This window comes from Staurois parvus, unplaced genomic scaffold (assembly GCF_062004578.1).
Source record: "Staurois parvus isolate SC_StPar_1 unplaced genomic scaffold, SC_StPar_1.0 ptg000613l, whole genome shotgun sequence".
NCBI classification, from domain to species: Eukaryota; Metazoa; Chordata; class Amphibia; order Anura; family Ranidae; genus Staurois; species Staurois parvus.
Window position 1 is genome coordinate 2,813,659 of NW_028318409.1, and position 16,342 is coordinate 2,830,000.

At 38.0% G+C, this 16,342-nt stretch overlaps 1 protein-coding gene across 10 annotated transcripts in view; it reads right to left on the reverse strand.

Moving 5' to 3' along the window:
* Positions 1-16,342, reverse strand: part of SNAP91 (synaptosome associated protein 91) — a 143,264-nt gene that overhangs the window by 19,869 nt on the left and 107,053 nt on the right. For 6 of the 10 annotated variants that reach the window (XM_089693108.1, XM_089693115.1, XM_089693110.1 and 3 more), the window contains 6 exons: positions 12,360-12,374; positions 12,095-12,268; positions 6,501-6,608; positions 5,765-6,064; positions 1,881-1,958; positions 1,693-1,764 (listed from right to left, as the gene is read on the reverse strand). In XM_089693108.1, coding sequence (XP_089549234.1) covers positions 1,693-1,764; positions 1,881-1,958; positions 5,765-6,064; positions 6,501-6,608; positions 12,095-12,268; positions 12,360-12,374 — 747 coding nt within the window. The remainder of the gene's footprint in view (positions 1-1,692; positions 1,765-1,880; positions 1,959-5,764; positions 6,065-6,500; positions 6,609-12,094; positions 12,269-12,359; positions 12,375-16,342) is intronic. The other 4 variants (XM_089693114.1, XM_089693113.1, XM_089693112.1 and 1 more) reach the window with 3 other exon arrangements.

The window sequence follows — 16,342 nt, forward strand, 5'->3', positions numbered from 1 at the left end:
CCTGCTCTGTCCTCTATCTCAATCCATTGAGAAAATAAGATATACTGCCATCGAGAGGTACAAGTTATGGAAATTGGCTGCCAAGTGAAATAAAGTTTGGGAACTCTGTTAGAAATGCTGACACCAGACAGTCTTACTGTGATATTTCAGAATGAATATTTTACAGTAGAGTAATAGCAGTTAGAGAGATCAGTAAGGGCCTCTTTAAAGTGTTACTAAACCCAGGACCCTGCATTCACTATATCTGGTCTCTCACAGTACACACAACATGGAATTCCAATTATTTCAGTAAATATAAACTGCTAAATACCTTTTCTCATTAGCAGTGCTAAATGGCCCTGTGCTGATCTTTGGCACCCTCCCCCCCAAAAAAAACTCTAGCAATACACACCAAACTGAGCATGTCTCCTAGGGCTCTGTACTACCAGCAGATGGATTGGGGACTGTGGAAGAAGGGGAAAATCAGAAGACAGGATCAAACAGCCTTTTTACATAATGTGGAGAAATAACCCCTTACGTTCCACAGTGAGTATAACAAGCATACTTTACTGCAGATACAGACTGATTTTACTGTTGTGCGTTTAGCAACACTTTAAAGGTGTTTTATACTGCAAGTTAGGATTATGTACATACTCTGGCCACCAGTTCACTTTGTATAAATGTTTTTAAGGTTTTGGTGTGATAGAATATGAGACGATAAGAACAATGTAGACCACCAGGCAAAAAAAAAAAAATACTTGCATTAGTTTTGGATAATGTGTGCAAGAGATAGAACTTTCAGGTTTTTATTGCTGTTAATGTCCAGCAGAATTTTCAAAAAGCCACTAAAAAAAAAAAAGAAGAGGTTGCACTCCAGACGATGGAGAACTGGGAGGATCAGCTCACAGTGACGCCCAAGATACAGTTATGTATCAAACAGAAAATGGGGGAAATAATTTCTTCTGGGACACAGCAATAAAAAAAAAACAAACACAAAAAGTAGGATACCAACCCTGCCCCAACCTATCCAAAGCCTTAACATGGACAAAACATGGCTAGAATTAAATTTTAAAAGGTTTTACAGTACGTTTACAAAAGCCTGAATACATATTACACGATAAAAAAAATGTGTTTTTTATGCATTAGACAGAACCTGTTTTTGGCCCATTCCAGTTTTTCTACAGTGGGTGGTACATACACAGGTTTATATCAACACCATTCAAAAAATAGTAGCATTATATAATCTTTAGCAACCAATCAAAATTCAACCTTTTCAAGACATGAGATTTGACAGCCCCATTATGTGATTTCTGATTGGTTTCCATGGGTTACCACACATCATTAAAAAAAAAATTCATCCTCACAAAAAACACTGTGCAGTCAAATATCACAAGACACGAGACTCTGCAACAGCATACTGTAAAAAGAAAGCTAAAATGAGAAAAAAAAAAAGGCGCATGCAGCTAAAAATCCTGAGCATTAGATGATACAACACCACAAATGTAATGAAATGTTACTGCAGGTAAAGCTTGAACTTGAGGAAACACAGCCTTGCATGGCAGCAAAAAGCAACACGTACAGTTGACCAGCCACCTTAGGTTCATTCATTATAAAAAAAAAAAATCAGAACCCATGGCTATTCAGGCATAGTGAACTGCAACTCTTCCACAAGGCCTACATATCACTCAAGTGCTTTGTATGAAAAGCACTCACCAGACAAGAGGTCTCCAGTGAGGGAAGTCTCAGGCACAGGAGAAGCCCCATGCGGTGGGGATGAGAAAGCATCTTCCCAAAGCAAGAGGAAACAAGAGCCAAGTCAGTTTCTTAAGCAATGAGAAAATCAGAACTTTAGTAGAAGTAATGAAGCTTAGAATGTCAGTGAGAGAGATTTCATGCATTACCTGTGCCAAACAGGTCTATGCTAGGTGTAACATCTGGCTTAGGGGCAGCAGCCACCTCCGAAACAGATTCAAACAAATCTAAGACCAAATACAAGTAATGTTATTGATATAAACAATCCCCCACAAGAGCTTTGAATGATTGATAAATCTCTTTCAACTTCATGAAGAAATAGGCATGCAACAAACTCACAAAAAACAGGACAAAAGCAGATTTCATTTGTATAGTAGAACATACAGATGAATCCAGACACAGCAGCTCAAGTTCCAGCTTATTGCAACAGCATTGCTAAGAAAAAAAATTCATGGTTTACAAAAACTGCGGTCTCACATTTTACTTGAAAGAATGATGTGCTAAAACTGGCAGACAATGAACTACCACGTTCTATTTCTCCATTTGAACTGGCTTCTATAAGCCTTGCTTAAGGTTTACACTCGTGGTACTTTATATTCCTTCACTAGGTACAGGCATGCTCTTCACAATAAAGAAAGGGGATGTAAAGACTGCATTGGGTTGGTTTACCACGAATATTGGCCAGCCAATTGTTTGTTCCTTGGTGCAGTCGCTGTTTTAAGTTAATCTAAATTATTACTTTATTACTAAAGCAATTTAAATAAACAGAAAACGTTCCTCCTATAGGTCTGTGGCAGCAACATATTCCCAATGTACAAACTCAAGACACTCAGTGGTCTCTTTTTAAGTTAAAGTATCCAACAGATAAACGATGAAAAAATAGGATCAGATTTTTCTGTACTGGTTTGTAACTTCTTTCTTATGAAAAAACAAATAAACCCTATGGAAAAGAAAAAATATGATCATATATGATAATATATCCTACATGGCCAGGAAGGTCTGTAGGTGATATAAGAGGTGGAAGGGTCATCTCAACACTTCGTAGTAATTTTAGGCACTATGGTTTCTATAGTTTAAAAAGTTTGAGGAGAAACACACTATTAAATGTAAGCTCCATTAAGAAAAACACACTGTTAAATGAGAGAGGTCACAAAGAAAGAAAAAAAAAAAAAAAAAAAAAAAAAAAAAAAAGAAGTGTTCAAGCTGAAAGGAATTCCCTACAAAAAACGTTTTACAAATCCTTTCGGAATATTGAAATTTTAAGAGAATGTCTCTCCTACTAGCTATGCACAGAATAGTTAAAATACTCTGAACAAGGGATAACCAAAAGCAGGCAATGAACCATTCAAAAAATGATGCCTGGTCTGATTTTATGTTGTAATATACACAGTGAAAAAAAAAAAAGTCCAAATCTGGAGCATGTAGTATGAGCCCAAGAATTTCATTATTATATCCCCAATATACTGAGTATGATCTAAGTGCCACAACTGTTGCTGATCAGGTGCACCACTGTCAGCACTAGATAGGTAGCTCTAATAAAGCAACCACTGAGTAGGTTTTGGAATCTTGATTTTGAAAAACACTGCCATATCTGGTTCTCCTTGTGCCTGCATAGTAATATCAATGACAAAAAAAAAAAATATTGGCTGGAAATTGATCAAATCAGCAAGGCATTAGAGCTTTCTAGCTACAAGCTGAAAGATATGAAAAGCCACTTTGTATCATGCAATAATAAAATTTTGAGAGTTTGACATTGACAGTTCAAGTGGAGTAGACTTGAATGCATTTGTTAGCTTCTCGAACTTAAAAAAAAAAAAAAAATTGTATAATATATATATATATATATATATATATATATATATATATATATATATATATATATATATATATATATATACATATACATATACATACATACACACACACACATACATATACATATACATACATATATACACACACACACACACACACACACACACACACACACACACACACAGTGGGGATCGAAAGTTTGGGCACCCCAGCTAAAAATTTGTATTAATGTGCATAAAGAAGCCAAGGAAAGATGGAAAAATCTCCAAAAGGCATCAAATTACAGATTAGACATTATTATAATATGTCAACAAAAGTTAGATTTTATTTCCATCATTTACACTTTCAAAATAACAGAAAACAAAAAAATGGCATCTGCAAAAGTTTGGGCACCCTGCAGAATTTATAGCATGCACTGCCCCCTTTGCCAAGCTGAGACCTGCCAGTGTCATGGTTTGTTCTCAATCATCGTCTGGGAAGACCAGATGATGTCAATCTCAAAGGTTTTAAATGCCCAGACTCATCTGACCTTGCCCCAACAATCAGCACCATGGGTTCTTCTAAGCAGTTGTCTAGAAAACTGAAACTGAAAATAGTTGACGCTCACAAAGCTGGAGAAGGCTATAAGAAGATAGCAAAGCGTTTTCAGATGTCAATATCCTCTGTTCGGAATGTAATTAAGAAATGGCAGTCATCAGGAACAGTAGAAGTTAAAGCAAGATCTGGAAGACCAAGAAAAATATCAGACAGAACAGCTCGCAGGATTGTGAGAAAAACAATTCAAAACCCATGTTTGACTACACGATCCCTCCAGAAAGATCCGGCAGACACTGGAGTTATGGTACACTATTCCACTATAAAGAGATACTTGTACAAATATGGTCTTCATGGAAAAGTCATCAGAAGAAAACCTCTTCTACGTCCTCACCACAAAAATCATTGTTTGAACTTTGCAAATGAACATATAGACAAGCCTGATGCATTTTGGAAACAAGTTCTGTGGACCGATGAGGTTAAAATGGAACTTTTTGGCCGGAATGAGCAAAGGTACGTTTGGAGAAGAAGGGGCACAGAATTTAATAAAAAAAACCTCTGTCCAACGGTTAAGCATGGGGTTGGATCAATCATGCTTTGGGGTTGTGTTGCAGCCAGTGGCACAGGGAACATCTCACGAGTAGAAGGAAAAATGGATTCAATAAAATTTCAGCAAATTTTGGATGGTAACTTGATGCCATCTGTGAAAAAGCTGAAGTTACAGAGAGGATGGCTTCTACAAATGGATAATGATCCTAAACACACCTCAAAATCCACGGGGGATTACATCAAGAGGCATAAACTGAAGGTTTTGCCATGGCCTTCACAATCTCCTGACCTCAACATAATTGAAAATCTATGGATAGACCTTAGAAGAACAGTGTGTGACAGACAGCCCAGAAATCTCAAAGAACTGGAAGACTTTTGTAAGGAAGAATGGGCAAAGATACCTCAAACAAGAATTGAAAGACTCTTGGCTGGCTACAAAAAGCATTTACAAGCTGTGATACTTACCAAAGGGGGCAGTACAAAATATTAACTCTGCAGGGTGCCCAAACTTTTGCAGACGCCATTTTTTTGTTTTCTGTTATTTTGAAAGTGTAAATGATGGAAATAAAATCTAACTTTTGTTGACATATTATAAGAATGTCTAATCTGTAATTTGATGCCTTTTGGAGATTTTTCCATCTTTCCTTGGCTTCTTTATGCACATTAATGCAAATTTTTAGCTGGAGTGCCCAAACTTTCGATCCCCACTGTATTTTATATATATATATATATATATATATATATATATATATATATATATATATAAAAAAAATCTGTCTTAAATTGAGTCTGCAGCAACTGTCAAAACCCTTAGAAATATTTTTTAATTGTCATTTGCTTTCAAAACTCCTGAGACACTATTACATTTTTATTTGTAGGTTAGTTTCTGGAAAAAAGTCTTTAGGGGGGAAAAAGTTACACAGAGAAAATATACTAACACAAAATCAGCAGGATTGATCATACAGAATTTAGAAAAAAAAGTAATACTTTTGCATGATATGTACAACGCATCAAAATGGTCTTGAAAATGTATGAGGATAGATAGCATAAAATGAAAATGTTAACCCTAACTAGAAAAAAACAAGACAATGAACAGAAATTCACTTCTAGACAAACAATACCCAAAGACATTTACCACCAAAGATATCTAGAGCAGGAGGAGCAGTAGTTGCTGTAGTAGTGCTGGCAGATGCGGTGGCAGCGGTGGTAGTGGTAGTAGCAGCTGTTGTAGTGGTAGTAGTAGTGGTAGTAGTAGGAGCAACTGCTGTAGCAGGTGTAGGAGGAAGAGGAGAAGGAGTAGTTGCAAGAGCAGCACTAGCAGCGGCTGCAGTGGTAGTAGGGGTAACTACAGGAGTACTGCTTTCAGCTGGCTTCAAAGCAAAAAGGTCCAGTTCAGGAGCAGCTTCTGCACTACCTTCGGATGGGGCAAAGGGGTCTTATAAAAGAAGAAGGTGGAGAACAGAAGGATAAATTAGGAAGGACTCGAGAATTCAAAAAAACTACAGGATCAGGAACTCAGAGCACTCAATGAACAAACACCCCATGCATTAGTTTACCTATCAAGAGAATCAAATCTTCATATACATTCTTCACATTACAAAACAAGTGTTTTTTTTTTACGAGGCCAGGAAGAAATGCTGACTTTTTTTTTTAAATGACTGAACAGTACACAGCACAATCTTCATATAGCTGAAGGTAGCATTTCTCAAAAAATAAGATATATGCTAAAATTATCACAAATACTGCAATGTAGTGGAACGCCACATAGTATACAAACTACACAACAGTGATGGCCTGAATACTAGACAGCTAGAAGAAAAAGTCAATACAAGGCATGCCGACAGATGACAGGTAGCAGACATGAAACCCACCGTTTCCAGAGCATGCATCAAGGGCCGCTGCAACAGGGACAGGGGTGGGAGGAGCTGCAGCCCCATCTAGTGTTGCAGGTGCTTCCCCAGGAGAAGCAGCAAAGGCATCTGGTGAGGTTTTATGCAAGTGAAGCAAAAGAAGAGGAAGAAAAGGAATAGTAAATAATAAGAAAATAACATTGGCGGGTACCCTTCCCTTATACAACAAGCGTCACCATAAACAGGTCAATTATCATTTAGAATACATGAACGATAATAGCTGATATTGTATAAGGGCTCCATGCATGCAACGTCAGCAGTTAATGAGACACCAATTTCCCCCAAGAAGTTTACATTAGGGATATCCTTGTCTGAATAAGGAAAATGTATTTCTGCAATGCACGGTTTTTAATGAATGTACTCACACAAGGATATGCTCAAGGTTTAGCATGAAAACAGCAACCTTAAAGGATAAGTTCACCTTTCGTAACACGTTACACCCATATTCAGGGTGTAACACCCATATTCAGGGTGTAACACATGTAACATGTGACGTTCAGTCAGACCGGCCCCCGCTCCCCCTCCCGATCCCTGCTTTGACAGCTAGAGGGGGATCTTCTCCCCCCCTCGCTAGATGTCAAATTTAAAAAAAAAAACCTGGCCGTGTGGGGCTTCGTTCACCTCCCATACGGCAAGCAGATATTCTGACAGGTCTGCAGGAGACCTGCATGGCATCAGCAATCTACTGATCGCTTGTGCAATACTTTCCAGGCTCCTGAAGACAAAAATAAATGCACATTTTTTTACCTGCAAAAAAAAGTGCATTTATTATTTTTGTCCAAAAGGTGAGCTTATCATTTAAGTATAAGGTTCAGCACACATTTATTGATTTTGAAACACTAGAACGAAAATGTAAAGCATAAAACAAAGGGAATATAGGGCGAGTGAACCAAAGAAAAGACCCTGCATATATTTCTACAGCGGGAACAAAATGTATTCTTATGACAACCTGCTTACTAGCCGTATTACTTCTGTAAAATAAGCACTTACTTTTGGACAAAACATACACATCCTTGAAGAGTGACATTTTGGTGAGCCATATGGGCCGCTTTAACATTGTTTCAGTGCCAATAACCAACTTGTTAACTCATCATAAATCTGACTTCCTGCAGCTTGTAACTAGTATTTCTGTGTCAAGAGGCTACTTGGTTAGCTTAATGATAGAGACTTAAAAAAAAAAAAAAAAAGAAAAAAACCTACATAAATTTGTAACATTCATATTGCGCGTGTAAATCATCAACACCTGTGATATGTGAAATTATTATGCAGGCATCATTTAGCATACAATGAATATACAGTATACTACTTTATGAGTCCAATATTGTTTAGTGATATTTCCATCATATATAGGACAGGTGCGGTTCAATTTGTTCAGATTCGTTTTTCAGACGAAAATGTAATTTTCGGAGATTCGGATTTATTCGAATTTCTAAATGGACATAGTAACAAATCTGAACGAGTCCAAAAAAAAGTATAATAACATTTTTAGATCCATATGGATCATCTGGATTCATAAAGATCCAGTTGTTCAAGAATGGGCGGCCACCACGTCCTTCACAACATGGGTTCATCAACTATCAGCGGGTTTTACCACTGTCAGCAGAATGTAAAACAAAAAGTGCCGGTCAAACCCCCCCAAAAAAAAACCCCAAAAGAAACCAAAATCACAACAGCGTGCTCCCCCCCCAAAAAAAAACAAAATCCGTAGTCAGTTATAGATTTTGGGAGAAACCCCATGGCAAAAAACATAGCGTCCCCTTCCCCTTCTAAATCTATACCAGACCCTTGCATGCAGCCCAGCAAGCCAGGAAAGAAGGTGGCGTTGTGGGAAGGGGGGGTGATGAACCATACCAGGTCACATGCCCTCCCCGGGCACCTTGTTCCCATTTTGATGGGGACAAGGGCCTCTACCTACAACCTTAGGTTTCGGTTATGGGGGTCTGCGGGCGGGAGCATATCAGAATCTGGAAGCCCCCTTTATCAAGGGAGCACCCAGTTCCCAGCCCCCCATGTGAATGAGTATGGGGTAAATGATACCCGTACTTGTTCACCAAAAAATGAGTCCCACTACCTGCCTGAATGAACTGCCATTTTCTAAGAGCATGCCGCATACTAATAGATCCTATCTTGCGGAAGTCCAGGTAGGCAGCTTAGGTGTGGGAACAGGCCTGAGACTAATCTTTTCATAGGCCTTTCTCCATTTTGCCTGAGCCTTTTGCAGAGCTTACAGTGGCTCCAATGCAGAACAAAATTAATGAACAGTAGTGATCTGTGGTCTTCACGAAAAAAAAGAGCACCAAATCTTCTACTGAGTTATGCCCAGTGTGCTCAAATTGGAGAGGATCCTTGATTGGACACAGGCTGCAGACATTTAAGGAGCTTATACCTCAATACAGATCACGCATAGTAATTAAATATCAAGTATTGAGATCTGCAGCTGATAAATACCACCATGTCTTCAATGCAAAAAAACAAAATCAGTCACTAGGTGGTATGTAATGTCACCTAAAAACCAAAAATTTTCCTGCGCCAATCAAAAACAATAAATCACCCTTCTAAATTGCTGCTGTACAAAAAATGTGTAAAAACACAAACAGTAAATTATATAAATAAACAGCGCAACATAGACCTCAATTCAAACCACAATAAATCACACAATATGAGTGTATTATTAAATCATACGTGTATATATCAGAAAATCTTCAGAAAAAACAGACAATTAAAGTCCCTTGTGAAGATAGCTGAAGATTCCAAAAGATGTGTATAGCCTTCCACCTTTCACGTGTGTACACCAACATCAAATACACTCACCAGATTTTGGTGAGTGAGAAGCCTTTAAGGATTTTAAGGGAATCCTAGTTGGCTCCACCATACCGCCAAAGAGAAAGCTTATATAGTATAATTCCGGTGAGTGGAGCGCACGCTAAGCGGTGCGTTCCAGCGGCCATTTTCTGGGATCTAGGCTGGATTTTGCTGTCTCTCTGCTCTGGCTGCATTGGTGTGGGATTCCTGAATCATGCTTGCTGGTCATCTTAAGGCTGTCATGGGCTTAATAAACGTGCCTGTTATAAGCTATTGAAATGTGAGTGGCCTGGATTTGTTTTTTTAGTACAATATTATTGTGGCAATATTACACTATATCAGCTTTCTCTTTGGCGGTATGGTGGAGCCAACTAGGAGGATACGGTGAGGACCTGAAAGAAGATCTAAACTTGGAGGGGAGGTTATCAGTGAGCTGATGAAAAGGGGGTTTAGGATTCCCTTAAAATCCTTAAAGGCTTCTCACTCACCAAAATCTGGTGAGTGTATTTGATGTTGGTGTACACAGGTGAAAGGTGGAAGGCTATACACATCTTTTGGAATCTTCAGCTATCTTCACAAGGGACTTTGTCTGTTTTTTCTGAAGATTTTCTGATATATACAAGTATGATTTAATAATAGACACTCATATTGTGTGATTTATTGTGGTTTGAATTGAGGTCTATGTTGCGCTGTTTATTTATATAATGTAATGTCACCTGCCCTCAGAAAATTAACATAAGTTTTGAACTCCAATTTTCAAATTTTTGATGGTAGGGGAAGTTGAACCATTCAAATAGAAAAAAGATTTGTAATTTCATGGCAACAACCGTTCCAAATGTATTATAACTTTACACTTACAAATGCAGCTGATAATACATTTATAATACAAAATGCATTTTTTATTTTATGTAGATTATGTGTAAAAGGAGTGAAAAATAGAAGATTAAATTAAAAAGTTGCTGGTAACTTTATTCTACATTAAAAAAAAAATGTCCTAAAAGCTCTCTTCCTGATCAGAAGCCTCCCTCTAGTGGTCATGCACCATGCAATTTTATGAATAATGCAGATCTTAGACTGAAAAAAAGAATTTCCCTTGTTTACTTTTTGCATCATTATAGCACTTAAATAAATGCATGTATACTTATTATAAAAATGAAATTTTATGGGAAAGACATCATCATAAGCATTTCCTTTTCCGAGGGATACTAGTTACTTACAATACTTCGCCTGTGGAGTCTGACCTCTCTGATCTATGAGACTTGAAGAGTGAATACATTATACTTGTTAAATTACTACTCTGTCAAGTCCAACACTGCACCCAATTACATACATGTCCTTATCTGTTTTTTGTTTTGCTTAGTTTATCGGTATATTTAGAAGTTTTCCATGAAAAATGTTTCGGAACATAAAAAAAAAAAACTGGTTACCCAATCGACAAAAGGAGTTGTAGGTGCTCTTTATTGCTACTCCTTCCTTGTTTTCCAACCACATAAGTATTCTGCATTCCAATCATAGAATTATGGAGTGGCAGGGGCTGAGGATATGGGACTTGGCACGTCCACCACATTCAAGGTGCTGAATCATAGCAAGCAATATGTTCCATCTGTACTTTTCCCCACAGGCTTTAATTAGACTGGTATTTTATCTGACAGTTCTGTACCTGCCTGAATGCTTGTGTTCTTGACTGACCTTAAATCTTCAGGCAGACGAAGAAAAGACAATAAACCTACAAAATATTAGGTTATATGTAATTGAATTGCAGCTGAAGTGTAGCTGCATTTGTGCCAGGTACACTTAAGTGTGTTGCCGCTGTACTAGCATCCTGGGTGGATGGAGGCAGAGGTCACTACTGCATCCTGCTACAATGTTTGTCAGATGCTTATAGAAGGTTAACATCATCTGACAAAGACTTACCTACGATATGCATAAAACACTCTTATAGAGCATTTTTTTTTTTTTTTTTACTTCCAAACTATGTAAAAAAATAAAAAAAAAAACCCAATACTCTAGTAGAGCTAATGCATATCGAACATATATCTCTGTCTTCAAAGTAACAGTTTCTCCTAGGGCTCATGTACAAAGGACATCAGACTGAAGTCATATCAAGTATGCGCTTTGGTGCTTCTCAGCTGCTTTCAGGGTCAGAATTTTTGTTTAGTCTCCATAGGTCATGGTTTAGGGCAGTAGGACCAAAAAGAACAGCACACAGTTGCCCACAATACAGTGTCAACTGTAAACATGTTACCACATTACAAAAACCACTATTTCTGTCACAAAGGGATGTTTACATTCTATGTGACAGCAATCAAAGTGATTAAAAAAAAAAAAAATAAAAAAAAAAAAGGATTGTAAAACAATGAAAAAAAAAAAAAAATTTAAAGTGCCCTCATTACTCAGTGCGTGCACGCAAGGACGATCGCACTCATTTGTCCCGCACGCACACAGAGATTGTCCCACACGTGAGGTACCACTGCGAAGGTCAGATCATGGGCAGTAATTCTAGCACCAGACTGTTACATGTAAACAAAAAGTGCCAGAAAAGGTTGCTTCGCTTAACTTTTGCAATTACAGTGACATGGATAAAAGAAAAAAAAAAAAAAAAGTCCTTAGGATAGCCATAGACAGCCAGAACCCAATACTATAATAATGTGATAATACTCTACAAAGTGTGATGTACTATTCAAAAAATAAGTGCACAATATAACCAAAATGTCATATGTTTACAAAACAGGACATCATAGAACCTTACTAACCTCCAAACAGATCGACCTCAGCACTGGTAGTACTAATAGACGCAGGAGCAGGAGACGCAGAAGGAGCTGGAGTTTCAGTGGGAGCAGCAGTAAGGGCACTGGGCTCAGCTGAAAATGGGTCAGACAGCTGAGGAGCCTCTGAGATAAGAGATGTAGAAGGTGCAGAGAGAGAGTCTGCATGGAATCAGGAATGGGAAGAAAAGTTAACTAAGAATAGCCCTAAGGATCAAGAAAACCATCACAAATACAGGAAGAAACTACTCACCCTCTCCCAAAAGGTCTGTTAGGTGATCCAATAAGCAAGCGATTAAAAAGAAAATAAATGTAAGAGGTGTGATACAAGGGACTTTGAAAGTTACCTGCAGAATGTTGGAAAGGAAAAAAAAACAGAAAAAAAGAGACAGGAAACTGCAGTGACGTGTAATTCTGCACCCCGACATAATATAAACCATAGATAAGTCTAATTATTATCATATACTTGACCGGCTTAATGGCATTTAAAACAACCATGTTCAACTGCATGTATGTATGTATGTATAGTGCCTTGAAAAAGTATTCATAGCCCTTGAAATTTTCCATATTTTGTAATTTTACAACCAAAAATATAAATGTATTATTGGGATTTTATGAGATAGACCAATACTAAGTGGCACATAATTGTGAAGTGGAAGGAAAATGAGAAATGGTGTTCAAAATTTTGAAAAAATAAAATATTCAAAAAGTGTGGCGCGCATTTGTATTTAGCCCCCTTTACGCTGATACCCCTAACTAAAATCTAGTGGAACTAATTGTATTCAAAAGTCGCCTAATTAGTAAATAGAATACACCGGTGTGTAATTTAATCTCAGTATAAATACAGCTGTTTTGTGAAGCCCTCAGAGGTTTGTTAGAGTACATTAGTGAACAAACAGCATCAAGAAGGCCAAAGAACACACCAGACAGGTCAAGGATAAAGTTGTGGAGAAGTTTAAATCAGAGTTAGGTTATTAAAAAAATATTCCAAGCTTTGAACATCTCACGGAGCACGGTTCAATCCATCATCTGAAAATGGAAAGAGTATGGCACAACTGCAAACCTACCAAGACACCTAAACTGACAGGCAGGGCAAGGAGAGCATTAATCAGAGAAGCAGCCAAGAGGCCTATGGTAACTCTGGAGGAGCTGCAGAGATCCACAGCTCAGGTGGGAGAATCTGTCCACAGGACAACTGTTATTCATGCACTCCACAAATCTGGGCTTTATGGAAGAGTGGCAAGAAGGAAGCCATTGTTGAAAGAAAAAGAGTCATAAGAAATCCCATTTGCAGTTCGCAAGAAGCCATGTGGGGATACAGCAAACATGTGGAAGAAGGTGCTCTGGTCAGATGAGACCAAAAAGCAAATCGCTGTGTGTGGTGGAAAACTAACACTGCACATCACCCTGAACAAACTATGCTAACCGTGAAACATGGTGGTGGGAGCTTCCTGTTGTGGGGATGCTATTCTTCAGCAGAGACAGGGAAGCTGGTCAGAGTTCATGGGAAGACGGATGGAGCCAAATACTGGGCGATCTTAGAAGAATACCTGTTAAGTCTGCAAAAGACTTGAGACTGGGGCGGAGGTTCACCTTCCAGCAGGACAACGACCCTAAATATACAGCCAGAGCTACAATGGAATGGCTTAGACCAAAGCATATTCATGTGTTAGAATGGCCCAGTCAAAGTCCAGACCTAAAGCCAATTGAGAATCTGTGGCTAGACTTGAAAACTGCTGTTCACAGATGCTCTCCATCCAATCTGACAGAGCTTGAGCTATTTTGCAAAGAATGGGCAAACATTTCACTCTCAGATGTGCAAAGCTGGTAGAGACATCCCCAAAAAGACTTGCAGCTGTAATTGCAGCAAAAGGTGGTTCTACAAAGTATTAATTCAGGGAGGCTGAATACAAATGCACGCCACACTTCTCAGATATTTGTAAAAAATTTTGAAAACCATTTATTATGTGTGTTTGTCTATCACATAAAATCCCAATGAATACATTTACATTTTTGGTTGTAACATGACAATGTGGAAATTTTCAAGGGGTATGAATACTTTTTCAAGGCACTGGATACATAGCCAAACATTTGTGTACAGCTGTATGCAAAAATCTTCCATGGAATAAACCATGCCATCTTTTCCTGAATAGCAGTTGTTCACCTCGATGTTTGTCTTCCATTACAATGCTACATACATCTAATATTAAAACATAAAAGCAACACCAATTCTTAGGTGTGAGGGTTGCATTAGTTTTCTATTTAGACTGTCACTCATCTGGTGATCCAGCCAGTAAGTCTTTCAAAAAGAACAAGCTCACTTCCAGATGTATGAGTTTTTTGGGATGAAACAAACCATTTACCACTTGACAGGGGTGCTTACAATGATCAGCTTTTATGTAAAACCTATATCTCCCCCCCCCCAAAAAAAAAAAATTGTATAGGCTGTAATTGCTTATAAAGTGTTATCTGAAGTGTGGCTTCAATTGGTAAAGAGTAACTATACATTTGTTGAGAAAAACAACACACATTCCCCTCTGGGTGATCTATGTACATTGCAAGGATTTTAAAAAAACTTTGTTGAAGACTTCCTTTTGTTAATCTGAAGGAATGGCAGTATGTCTGTGCCCATGTGCAGAGAAAATCTGCATGGGAGTGGTTTTAGAATTATAAATTAGATGCTGCACCTGCAGGGCTCCAATGAGGAAATTGGCATGGTCTGTAACCCTTTAGACATGATTTCTCTTTCGGGGTATCACTACAAAAAAAAAAAAAAAAAAAAAAAACACTTTTGTAGCGTATGCAAAAAATCTGGCATATTTTTTTGTAGACTTTTTGGGAAATCAGTACGCCAATCACTGAAGCAGGAAATGAAAATTTAATTTTTCGGGGGTTGTCCTGTACACCATCTGCATATACACCTCCAGGTAGCCATTTTTTTTTTTTTTTTTTTTTTTTTTTTTTTTTTTACAGAAAATGACAGCTCTGCAGGTTGAAAAGTAAAAGAAATTTTTAATAACTTTCAATTACAATATGACTTGACTAGCAATTGTATACACTTTTTTATATTTGCAAATTTTTTTCCCAGGTAAGTGGAGTTAACCTTTAATGTATTTAAATCTGATAGTACATCTAACACTACGTAGTGAAACACCACCATGTAAAGTGGGATTTTATATATGCCGCTGAGAGTCAGAAAACTAACTGTTAAAACCAATTAACAAAATGTCATATGTGACAAAGTGGCATCTCTCAGGACGTCAGATTAGAGTACATAGCTGGTCCCTAAACAAAAGGGGATGGTAGAGTTCACTACTCCAATGCCCCGAGAGATTTTATTGTTCGGCTGGGTTTTTGGAAACCTTTTCAAGCCCTATTAAGTGGATATGTTTTTTGTTTTTTTTTTTATTGTCTTTGAGCCTGTGACTAAATTATGTAAAACTATACATACGATCCTGAGGAAGCAGGGAAACCAACGAAACGCGTAGACCAACTTGTACCACTGTCCCATATGACATGTTGTTCATTGATTTTAACAGTTATGGTATTTACTTGAGAGCAATTTTATATGTGAACACTGTAATAAACGTTTGTTTTTAACTATTTCCTGTCCAGCGATGTACCTGTATCTCACTGGACTCTTGGTGCTTATACCAGGATGATGACCTGGTTTTTTTTTTTATGGAACCGGCGGTCAGCTTTCTTGTATTAGCAATTGGAGTACCTAACTAGCCGCTTGATTGCAATTACAAGCAGCAGGAGGGGATGTCCCCCCTTCCCACTGCCTTCCGAAGCTTGCTCGGGCTCTCTCCTCCCACTGGGAGGGCACATCCGCTGGCTGGACAGCCAAACAAAGCTGAGATCTGCTTTGATCGGCTCTCCATTATAGTAAACCAGAAGCGATGACCTGATATCGCTCAAAAGAAAACAATGCCATTTTTTAAAATCTTATAGATTTCTCCCTGTACCTGTCACATGCCAATGTTTACATTACTTGTGACAGCAATAAAAGTGATCATAAAATTAAAGCACTGTTGTAAAAAAAATGTGCATGTCGGTCCCACGCAAACAGCAATCGACCCACACATTGCGAACCTCAGATCATGGGCAGTAATTCTAGCACCTACTCTGTAAATCTAACGTGGTAACCTGCAAAGGTTTTTAAATGGTTGCCTATGGATAGTAAAATGTATGTCATTTGTCGCCATTGCACGGGCTTGCACAATTTTAAAGCAT